The 12,584-nt window shown below is 40.6% G+C and overlaps 1 protein-coding gene across 1 annotated transcript in view; it reads left to right on the top strand.

Annotated features, from left to right (window-relative positions):
* The window catches only part of LOC127451429 (parvalbumin-7-like), a 44,211-nt gene extending 35,619 nt beyond the window's left edge, over positions 1–8,592 (top strand). Inside the window, exons 2-5 of the mRNA XM_051716143.1 lie at positions 5,726–5,794; positions 7,363–7,495; positions 7,834–7,943; positions 8,054–8,592. Coding sequence (XP_051572103.1) covers positions 5,734–5,794; positions 7,363–7,495; positions 7,834–7,943; positions 8,054–8,079 — 330 coding nt within the window. The 5' untranslated portion in view covers positions 5,726–5,733 and the 3' untranslated portion in view covers positions 8,080–8,592. The remainder of the gene's footprint in view (positions 1–5,725; positions 5,795–7,362; positions 7,496–7,833; positions 7,944–8,053) is intronic.
* The last annotated feature ends 3,992 nt before the right edge of the window (positions 8,593–12,584 follow it).

The following is a 12,584-nucleotide window of genomic DNA, read 5'->3' as shown; positions in this document are numbered from 1 at the left end:
TACTCTAGAAGACACTATTAAAGGAATAGTTCACCCAAAACTTTAAATTCTATCACAATTTACTCACCTTCATGTCATTCCAAACAAGGGCTAGGCAAATATTCACCATATAATCGTGATGATTTTGCTGGCAACAGCCCATATAATTAAGCAATATTGTAGATTTTTATGCACATTTTATTTGGCCATGACATTTCCAGTAGAGTGTCTCATTAGAATAGTTTCACGATCTTTCAAGGCTGCACAATCAAAATAACATCAGAATTGTGATATGGTCATATGTGAATATTATATGACTGTGATTTAAAATAATGCTGTGATTGAAATAAATGAATACATGGTCTGTGGGCACTTTACAGTGAACAGGTGATGCACTGTACTGTGTGAGCTGAACTGGGTCCCTCAATAATAATCCCCTTACTGCGCATGTGAAAATGCACTGTTTCATGTACAGTCTGATACACAACTGTCCTTGTTTTCTGTGGCCGGACAGCAATTTTGAGTAAACTTCCCATTGCCTTTGAAGGAATGCAATGTGAAGCTTGTACAAAGTAACATTTATCTTTAACAGTGTTATTAAAGTGAATATCAGGCACAACAACGCCCCTACAACATGGGCCGCCATCTTGATTATTTTGGGTTGAATGGATCACATGACTGCGTCACATGACAACAAATACAGTACGTATCGTTTTTAGATATCTCAGTTTTCCCTGTCCACCTTACAATGCGAAGATACTGTTTTCAAATTTATCCACTTGGGAGAGTGTATTCGAAAAAAATTATGACAGAACAGAACTATTCCTTTAAAGAGTGCAGATAATCGAGTTGGCCCTTTAACTGTGAAGAATATGAGGAAGAGATGAGGAATTTGACAAAAGCTGTTTCTAATGCATTTGGTATCTCAGCATGATTCCTGAAAAGTGGAAACTGCTCCTTAAAGAATATTGAAAGATCCTGTAGGTGATTTATGTATATAACCTGGTTTAGCACTGGCTCTGTAATAGCAATGAGACAGCCTTTGAGAATATCCAAACATATGCTTTGTGAAATTAGTGATTTAGTTAAGAGTGTGGGAAGAAGAAAGAGGCGGGCTTAATGAATGAGGGTGGAAGCAGAGAGATTGAGATCATTAGAGAGAGAGATAAGCAGATACATTTCTAGAGATTGATGATGGGAAGGAGGATGTGTGGATGAGAGAGAGAAATCAAAGGGGGCTCTGAGAAGGGTGTGAAAATTAAGAAATAAAATCAGATGAGAGGGGACATTTTGGGTTGAACTATTCCTTTACGATATCTCTGTAAGAACAAAAATTCAGCAGTTACGGAAATACTCAAACCAGCCCATCTGGCACCAACAATCATTCCACGGTCCAAATCGCTGAGATTACATTTTTTCCCCATTCTGATGGTTGTTGTGAACATTAACTGAAGCTCCTTACCCGTATCTGCATGAGTTTATGCACTGCACTGCTGCCACATGATTGGCAGATTAGATAATCGCATGGATGATTGTTGGTGCCAGATGGGCTGATTTGAGTATTTCTGTAACTGCTGATCTCCTGGGATTTTCACACACAACAGTTTCTAGAATTTACTCAGAATAAAAAAACAAAAAACATCCAGTGAGCGGCAGTTCTGTGGACGAAAATACCTTGTTGATGAGAGAGGTCAACGGAGAATGGCCAGACTGGATTGAACTGACAAAGTCTATGGTAACTCAGATAACCGCTCTATACAATTGAGGTGAGAAGAATAGCATCTCAAAATGCTATTCTGAGATGCGGGCTGGTGCTGTTTTGGCGGCACGAGGGGGACCTACACAATATTAGGCAGGTGGTTTTAATATTGTGGCTGATCGGTGTATATCGACGTTGCTTGACGTGAAATGGAATACCTGATTATGCCTTTGGAGCACCTGTTCAAAGCTTTGCTTTCATTTATTTAAGCTGAATTATTCATCAGAGATCAACAGTCAGGACATTTCTCACTAAAAGTCTCTTGTCAGGCAAATTAAGTAAAAAAAAAAAAAGAGAGAGAGAGAGAGAGAGAGAGAGAGAGAGAGATAACTGCTTCAAAATTCTGCAAAGTTTGCACAAAGTCATTTCCTTGTTTTTATGCACTACTAAGATGTCTTTCACGAAGTCGACTCAATCTACACAGTCAGTTCTTGCAGCGTAGTGTGAAAAACATTCAAGCTGATGGTCCTTGACCATTCTAATACTTTGTAAACCCAGTGGGTTACATTTACTCAGATTTTATGGCTAATAATCACTGTTAGATGTCAACACTTTAGTGTTTTTTAATGGCTAATCGGAAGAGGAGGGCTGTTTGCAGTTAGTGTCTGTTTAGTTCTATGCCATACATCACAAGTCAGTGGGCAAGGCCAGGAAGTTTTGGTATTTTTGTACAAGCACAGCGCTATGCCATACATCATAAGCACAAAGTCAATGGGCATGGCCAGGAAGTTTTGGTATTTTCGTGCAAGCATGTGCAAAGACTAGGCGCAAGTGGGTTTGGCCAAATCGCTCGCGCAAGGAGCTAATCAGGTCAAGTGCAATTTCATACAGAGGTCCTTCTCCGGCACCGCCTGCTATATAGTTAATTCCCAATCAAGCACCAGCATATAAACAAAGACAGCACATTCATAAGAAGTTGGTAGTGTAAATGGACTGTATGTAATGAATTAGAAGAATAAAAATATGGACTTATGTTCTTTTGAGCATTAACTGTGTCCTTGTTAAATTGGTCACGGCCCTTTATACGCATTGAAAATGTGGTTCATGATATGGATGTAGGCTCCGTTAAATTATAGAGAACGTAACCATTATTAATCATTTTCTTCTACTGACACACAAATCATGGCTAGTATTAACACTTCACTTCTACCAGTTGATTTTGATTTTGAAACATTTTACTTATTATTGAAATACAAAAAAAAAAAAAAAAAAATGTATCAAAAAATATTTCTAAATTCAAATTACACTTCAAACGAAACGAAAATATAATCAAAATAATGGGCAAAAAATCATACCAAATCCAAACATTTTACTCCAACTTCTTCCACCGGCCCCTTTTGTAGTGACAATCACTCCACGACAACAGGTGGAAAAGTACCAATACAAATAACACCATCATTACAATTGTAAATATAAACATAATAATAATAATAATTGAAAAATATACTATGACCAATACATAGTTAAACTCAAATCTCATACATTTTTGTACCATAAAATGTCTGTTGTCAGGGACATAATTTGATGTCCCACCATATTTTCAGAGTTTGAACATGAACTTTATTACCATATTATCTGCAAACTGCAAATGCAGGAATTGAATTTAGACTTTGTGCTGAAAACAAACGTGGTATTTAAACATCTTAACACAATTACCTATGTTTCAGGAAAATAGCAAATTTCACTTTGTGTCACTTTATTACCATACAGTACACACAGAGTTTGCGTGCATACACCCACAGTTAGCGCAAACACTACCATCCACGCCCACTTGGCATGAAAATTGTGCTTAGAATGAGCATTCTCTCAAAAATTGGATAAGACGTAGTGCGTGGTCGTAGTGCATAGCGCTGCATTTTGCATGCTTAAAAAAAGTGCCCTATATCTGAAATCAAATTGAGTCCAGTTGCTCTGGATGAGAACATCAACTAAAAGACAAAGTTGTCCAACTGAAGTTCTGGATCAGTCCAAGTAGAGTTTTCTACACCATCTCTGTGGGATGTAGTGATGTGTCTCGCTGTACTTGAGTGAACATGTGCATGTCTTGTAGGGTGATAAGCACTGAAAACAGCCCACCAATGTCAAGCCCACTCAGAGCTACACACACAATCTTTAAAATATGGACAGTCATTTTTACAAACAAACAAGCACTCACTACTGCAGTATTTTCAAGACTCAAGTCTATAGACCTTATTCAGAGTAGTGCCATCTTTTATTTTTGATGGAATTGAAAATGAGGCTGTGAGGGATATACTGTCTCTTCAATGACATCCACTGTATATAGCTATCAAAAAGCTCCTAGACCACATTACATTTTCCACAATTCATGTTGTCTGGAGTTTTTTGTCTACTGAAATTTCTTGGGAAGATATTTTTCCAATGTTTTGTTCAGCGGAAAGTGCTAAAAACACTTTAAACAACTGGACAACCTATTGAAGAGATTGTACATCTATCCTTTGTTGTCATTCCCATCAAAAATCAAAGATGGCTCTGCTGTTAATAAGGTCTATAGACCCAAACATGATTATTAAAGTTTCAAAGGCTCTTTGTCAGCAGGTTCAGTTGTTAGTTTGAGATGCCAAATCAAAATTTTACCAGACTTGAAATGCAAAAAACATTCCTGTTTCTGCTAATTAAACTTCTCAGTGTTTTATGTGGGTTGTTAAACTGTTGTATTAGCACATTTGTCTTTGTCAGCTCAGCAGACTTAAACATTAGTTTATTCATTCAGCAGAGAGCTCTCGCTGTACCAAACGTCATTGAGGAAAGTCAGCAGCTGAGCAGCACTAAAGTCAGCATTGCTGAAGCTGTTTTTGCCCAGAGGTCCTCCACCTGATCTCAGATCAATGAAACGAGGTGCCAGCTGAGAGGAAAAATGCAATCCGTAAGTTCGCTGTACATCTGCACATTACCCAGACCCAGGTGTGAGAAAAGGACAAAAAGGATTTTTATTTTTTTTGTCGGTAGTGACAGAACTATCATTGTTTAAAGTAAACCAGTTAAAGCAAGCAAAGAATTGTGACCTTTACCATGTGTTGACACTAAAAGTTGCTTGATGGCATTGTCTCATCTCTTTTTTCTGCCGAAACGGTGCTTGTGCCGGAGCCAAACAATTATGATACTACATGTCCTGCCCACAAACACACATGGCACACTGTGGTCTTTATTTACGAGTCTAGTTTTGAGAAGTAATCCCAAGTAATTTAATTCAGATTATGCAATTACAAGATGGCTTTGATGGCTATGATCAGAAATGAGTGAATAAAGTAATCAGCTTATGTTGAGGTCGCTATCCCGATCCTGATTGTGGTGACCAAAATCCTTCTACATTTCCAGCTAATTATGTTTTTTGATCTTTGTCCTTCAACACTGCTTTGGCCTCACTCAGTGTCTCAACTATTGGCTTGGATTGAAGCCAGACTCTAATGTTGGACAGCTAAGCTCTAGATGGCCATTTGAAAGCATGTTATCTAATTCAGTATACATAAAGTTGTAATCTCTTAGAGATCAGATCCTTATTATACATCTTTTCCATCTGTCACTTTACATAGAAAGGGAAGGGTTTTATCACCACTAGAGAGCAGAGGAGTAATGGAAAAAGGAGAGGAGTGATGGGAATACAGTGACGTATTTCAAGGTGATATATGTTAGACACAGCAGATGCCTTCAAGATCATTCCCTGTTTCTGAACAGTGGTTGGATCTAGGCTGTATATTTTTAAAGAAACACACACACACACACACACACACACACACACACACACAGAAACACACACACACGCACACATGGCAGGGTTCTGTATTTTCTGTTTTTCCTCCCTCACAGCACAACACTAGTTTATGACTTCTGCACTTCATATAGTTCTTTTTTTTTAATTCCCTCACTTCATGATCTCCAATATGAAGAGCGCTGGTCAAGGTCTTGGTTTCGAGTTCCATAGTTTCTCGACTATTCAGTATTTGACATCTGATTTTTCTCTCTTTGCAGCTGCAGAAATGGCAATGAACAGCATCCTGAACCCTGATGACATTAAGAAAGCCCTGGATGCATTTAAAGGTAACTATGACATCACATATTCTGTCACACTTTTCCTGAACATATGATGTGGGAAATCTACTTATTTAATTCAAATTTGAAAAACTCTGATTTAAAAAAATTTTTGAAAAAGAAATATGCAGAAAGATTATGTTGAATCAAAATGATTTATTTAATATGCAAGAGATGACTTACTAGGGCTGGGTATTGATACAAATGTCTCGTTTCGATTCAATTTCGATTCTGATTCATTTGGGTATATTTCAGTTGTAATGTCCATTTTGCTTGCATTCTTTTTTGAGCTGATGCTGTTAATTATACAGGGACCTTCTAACTTGGTACATTACAAAAAGCAAATTTTATTTCAATTATTTTATATCATTTGTATTTCATAATTTTGTTAACATTTTAGCTTTTTAAAATGTAAAAAATGTGATGTATTCCATCAATAAACATTGAAAGTTTTTAAATTGCATATATTATGCATGTATAAATACAATATACAGTATATAAAATGTTACATGTTTATTATTGACATGCATTATTTGTACTGTTTACAAGTATTTACCTTGATTTTTAGAGCAAGTACAAAAACGGTATAGTCTTTTTAAGAATAGCAGCAGTTCAGCGAGTGTCTCACAGAAGTGTGTTGGTTTAGCACATATTATCACGAGTGGAATCGCACGGCTTCTTTACCGCATCCATGCTATGTTTGATTAGGTTTTAGTGTAAAATGTTATCTACACAATATTTTTCCTCCTATTTAAAGCTGAAGTATGTAATTTCTGCACCACTAGCACCACCAAACAGAATTGCAAAAATAAACTTTGTTTTAAAATCAGCAATCTTAATATGCCCCCCAAGCCATTGGTTGAGTAACATTGTTGGGGTGGGTCTAAGTGGGTCACTCAGAACAAACAGAGCAATTTTCATAGCACAACAGAAACACAGTGATTACAGTTTTTGAGAAAGTTAATCTATGAATGGCTTACTAATAGTTGTCTCTGCATATTAAGCTGGGATAGAAAAAAATACTTCAGCTTTTACACTGACAATCCCATATACTCAAGCTACATATATTTCCCTAGAAAAAAAGAAAAAAGAATTACATTCTTACAGAATTACAAACCTTTACTCTCAACACGCAGTGTAAGGTTCTTGGTGTTAACCTTTTTGCCACTACACTACTCAATTACTGGTGTGTGAAATCTGAACGTGTACTAGTAGTGGATAATCACAGACATTTTTAGACACAGAACGTGAAATTTGGTTGTATATGCAAGTGAATTACTCACATTGTAGAAGGTTGCACAGAAAGTAAAAGATCGATCTTGGGATTTTAAGAATCAATATTGAGATCGTTGAAATGAAGATCGCGACTAATCTGAAAATCAATATTTTTACCCAGCCCTATGACTTACAGTTCCTAAAATCACAAACAAAAACACCAGACAAACAATACTACTATATCCTTCCTTGTCATTTTCGGATCATTTTGTAAGATCATAATTATCGTCATAATTACAGAAAGAAAAGCAAAAGTTTTCAAACAGGCTGAATCTGTATTTGTGTTTGGTATATTTTTGTAGCTGCCGACTCATTCGACCACAAGAGGTTTTTTGAGATGGTCGGACTGAAGGCAAAGTCGGCTGCAGATGTGAAGAAAGCTTTCCATGTCCTGGACGCTGACAACAGTGGTTTTATAGAGGAAGAGGAACTCAAGTAAGACAAAACCATGTTTGCACTACCAGCGAGTTGTGCAACACATCACAATAAAACTACCCCCAAAATCACTCCCAATATAATTAACCAATCTGTCTACACTGCAAGAGCGCAACATTGCTGGTTGAAGGATCAATAGAAAATGTACACAAACATCTTTTGCAAATAAAATTCAAATAACTTCATGTCCAGATTGTAAATGAAAATACGTTTTAGCTAGTCAAAAGTCCAGTGTCTAAGCTCACTAATAGTCATAGTCATGAGTTGGAAACTTTCAGAATAAAGGTGAGTGCATAAGAAGTGTGAAAATGTTTTGATTTGCTGTTTCCTCTTTCAAGGTTTGTTCTGAAAGGTTTTGCTTTAGACGGGAGAGACCTGACCGATAAGGAGACCAAAGCATTTCTGCAGGCCGCTGATAAAGATGGAGATGGAAAGATCGGAGTGGACGGTAAAACTAGACAAACCTTCCCTACCTTCCCTACCTTCCCCACAGCCACAATATGCATTATTATAAGTGCAAAAACATAGGCATAATCTCTCTCTCTCTTTCTCTTTCAGAGTTTTCCGCACTGGTTCGAGAATAAATAACACAGACTCTTGGCCTATTCATGCCTCTTGACCTTTTGACCTTGACCTCAGTCCCCTGACACACCCCCAACACACACACACACACTCACTCACATACACCCTCACAAGCTTGCACGCTCTCTTTTTATTACATTATCTACCTACACACAAACACGCATACAATAACCTCCTACAATCATATTTATTTTCCTTTTTCTACAAAAGTGAGTGTTTTTGCCAGTGTATAGATCAAGAGACCTTAAACAGGACAAAACCTCATGTCGGCAATATGTAGATATTATAGAAGAGAGAAAAAAAATGCTCTTCTCTTCTGTTCACTCTCCATTGTCGTTTATGTCTTTATCTTCCTTCAACCTCTCCTATTGATCTTTCTCTCCTCCACCCCTTGGCATTGCTCATTCTCTCCATCTCTCTGGTAACAAGCCATTGTGAAACACAGCAAAAGAAGAAAGAGGTCAAGCTGTGAAAGAAAAAACTAAATAAAGCAAAAATTGCCTCAAGAGTTCTAACTTGCTATAAATCTGTTTCTTCACTTCTTTTACCTTTGTTAATTAGTCAGATATACTGAACACCTGACACAGTTACTCTGTCTCTTGAGAAAGTCAGAGAGAGATGTAAAGACAGAGAGAGAAAGCGAGAGTATTTCTCAGCAGGAAGCTGCATTTATACTGCAGGAAACAAGCTCCTTTAAATCTGTAGCTTGCCAAGTTACATGCTACTCATAATTTTAAGTAGTTTAGCTGCAATCAAGCTAGCCTTTTGAAGTTGCTTACCACACAATTACACAGTAACCAAATGCAATTAACTACACTGCAGCTATTTAAGGAGACAACAATTTCTTCTATTATATAGCAATATAAATCACAATATAGAATATTTTTTTAAAAGCACATTTTACTGATTAAAAAAAGAGCACACCATTTTTCCCTGAGGTCCACGCGGAGCTCACAAAGACCTGGTGTGCGCCCTACTCTTCGTGCACTCAGGTCAGAAGTGCTGCCACCCTCACTAAAGTGGACCACGGCGAGGAAAAAGGCTACTCAAAGCTTCCCCCGGTGGAACAGGCAGTCGCAGCTCACCTCTGCCATAATACTGCCATGAGATGGAAATCCTGCCCTGCCCACCCTTCCAAGCCGTGTCGACTGACGTCCGCACTGGCTGGAAGAGCTTATACAGCAGCAGGCGAAGCTGGTTCAGCACTTCACAGCATGTCGGTGCTCCAGGTTTTTCAAGCTAAGCTCCTCAAACAAATGGATGAGCAAGGCCACAATTCAGAGCTGTTCAAAAAGCTCCGCACCACTACAGATTTGGCACTGCAAGCCAAAAAACCTACTGCTCAGGCCATCGGCAAAGCGATGAGCAGCCTGGTGGTTCTGTACCGGCATATTTGGCTAACTCTCACTGAGATGTGTAACGCAGAGCCCTCCTCGACACCCCGGTGTCACCCGACGGTCTCTTTGGCAACGCCATGGAAGGCTTTTCAAAGCAATTCATCGTGGCGCAAAAGCGATGAAACACATTCTGCCAAAAAGAAGAAGCACTTCCCCTTTACCGGCATGCTCCCAATCAAATTCCAGTCAGCACCTGGCAAAGAATCCATCTCTCGCTGCCCCAGCACAGCCAAAAGCTACTACTGAGCCATCTGTGAAGCCATGCAAACCGTGGCCCAAGCCTAAGCCCCCAATGTCTCAGTGCGAAAAACGTGCCGACGAAAACCCCCGGCCGGGCAGCAGAAATGCTCCTGACATGCCCAGCCCCATGAAGAGGAGCCCAGAGCTCACCGTTATTCACGGCCCAGAGCCGAAGAAGGCTCGATTTGAGGCACACAGTGTTTCTCCCCTCTTCCCCAATACTGTTCATCGGGAACGGGACATTGTTCAAAATGTTGCTTTTGTGTGTATTACTCAAATAAAGATTGTTCTCACAAAAGAGTAAAAAGCGCCCTTTGTACAAACACGGGATGCTCACACATTCTCAGAAAAAGAGCCATTTCCTCTTCACGGATCATACACCCCACACATTATGCTCAACCACTTCCCTATAGCGAGCGGATCAATAAACCCGCTGACCCGCTGCACGAACACGTGGCGAGCTCTCACGGGGATGTCAGACTGGGTGTTACAAACGATCGAACACAGTTATATGATTCAGTTTGTACGCCAGCCACCTCGCTTCACCACGTTTTGCAATCTGTGGCCCGACCACAGGATGTGTTGGTGTTGCACGCAGAGATTCACAGTCTCCTCACAAAAAAATGCAATAGAGACTGTCCCAGACTGTGACACACACAGCGGGGTTCACAGCTGTTATTTTCTCGTTCTGAAGAAAGACGGCAGGCTTCGGCCCATTCTAGATCTGAGACGATTGAATAGCGCACTCGCGAAGCGCCCATTCAAAATTTTGACTCAGAAACAGATCTTATCGCACATCCATCCTCAGGAGTGGTTTGCGTCAATAGATCTGAAGGATGCATACTTTCATGTACCAATTGCACTGCATCACAGGTGTTTTTTTAGATTCGCGTTCGAGGGAATTATGTATCAAATCAAAGTCCTTCCTTTCGATCTGTCTTTGGCTCCCCGCATGTTCACGAAATGTATCGATGCGATGCTCGCCCCATTGAAAATGAACAGTGTGCGTGTTTTGAATTACCTTGACGATTGTTTATTACTAGCCCAATTAGAGGCACTACTGGGCGAACACAGAGACTTGCTGCTTTGCTATCTAAATAAATCTGGGTCTGAATGTCAACTGAGCGAAAAGCACACTTTTCCTCAGCCAACAAATCTCCTTTTTTTAGGAGTTTGTCTCGACTCTGTGAGCATACGCGCGCACCTCACGATCGAGCACGTACAGACCATTCTTCAGTGTCTGTCTCTGTTCAAACTGGGGAAACATTGCCACTGAAGTAATTTCAGAGAATGCTGGGTTTTATGGTGGCAGCATCCACCGTCATACCGTTAGGTCTGTTACACATGAGTCCTCTCCAGTACTGGCTCAAGCGTCGTGTTCCACATCGTGCCTGGAACTACATGTGCATGTGCATCGAGGTGAATCGCTGCTGCCTGGCTGCTCTAGCACAATGGACAGCACTGGCCTTCTACCAAAAGGGTGTTATGCTGGGTCAAATTTTCAGAAGAAAAGTGCACCACAGATGCATCCAACACAGGTTGGGGCATGGTCTGTAATGGATGTCCGACTTTCGGCAAATGGACAGGTGTGAAACGGCCGTGGCACATCAACCACCTAGAACTACTGGCTGTCAATGTGAATCACCACATTCTGATTCGTTCGCACAGCACAACAGTAGTGGCATACATAAATTGCCAGGGTGGACTCCGATCGCCACAATTAATGAGCATGACACAATGCCTCCTCCAATGGAGTGGGCATCATCTCCTCTCATTGCGTGCGACATGTCCCGGGCCGTCTGAATTTTGGAGCAGATCTGTTGTCGCGCCAGGGATCATTACCAGGGGAATGGAGACTTCATCCTCAGACAGTGATGAGGATTTGTGAAATATTCGGCAAAGCATAAGTTGACCTATTCGCCTCCACTGAGAACGCACACTGTCCCCTTTGGTACTCCATGTCCCAACCCCCGCTGGGCTTGAACGTGCTGGCTCACAAATGGCCGGCGAAATGCAACTATGCATTTCCCCCGTGCGCCTCCTTCATTATGTCATCAGCAAAGTCCGAGTGGACGTGGAAACAGCTCTGTTAATTGCACTGAAATGACCCCATCAGTCCTGGTTTCCAGAGATGATAGAAATATTAGACGGCCCTTCCTGAGAAATACCACTGAGGAGAGACCTTCTCTCTCAAGCACAAGGCATGATTTGGCATCCCCAGCCAGAGCTGTGGAACCTTCATGTGTGGCCCCTGAGCGGAGCGCATCGGATGAGCCAGAAATGGCTCAGTCGGTGATAAACACTATTTTACATGCTAGAGCACCATCCATGAGATGCCTCTATGCACTTAAATGGTGCGTGTTTGCAAATTGGTGATCTTCACGTGGTAAAGACCCGGTGAACTGCCCCATAGCTGAGATTTTGACATTCCTTCAAGAGCAGCTGGATGCTGGTCTCACCCTGTCAACATTCAAAGGTTTATGTAGTGACTTTCAGCATACCATGCCCTGGAAGCTGGCTCTTTAATAGGCAAACATATTCTAGTCCCTTAGGGGAGCAAGGCATTTAACCCCCCTTGCCCTGCTATGGTGCTGACTTGGGACTTAAATCTTGTGCTGAAGGCACTCACAAACTCCCCGTTCGAGCCATTGGAATCTGTTGAGCTGTGGGTGCTTTCCTTAAAAACCGCACTTAAATTAATTTAAATGGGTGGGTGACATGCAGGCGCTGTCAACTGACAGCTCATGCCTGGAGTTTGGTCCAGATCTGTCAAAAGTCACCATTTAACCTAGAAAAGGCTAAGTGCCTAAGGTTTTATCAACACCCTTCAGGGCTCAGGTGGTTCATTTGCAAGCCTTTTTTCCCCCATT

Source organism: Myxocyprinus asiaticus, chromosome 14 (genome assembly GCF_019703515.2).
Source record: "Myxocyprinus asiaticus isolate MX2 ecotype Aquarium Trade chromosome 14, UBuf_Myxa_2, whole genome shotgun sequence".
NCBI lineage: Eukaryota > Metazoa > Chordata > Actinopteri > Cypriniformes > Catostomidae > Myxocyprinus > Myxocyprinus asiaticus.
The sequence above is the reverse complement of the archived record's forward strand: the minus strand, read 5'-3'. Positions and strand labels throughout refer to the sequence as shown.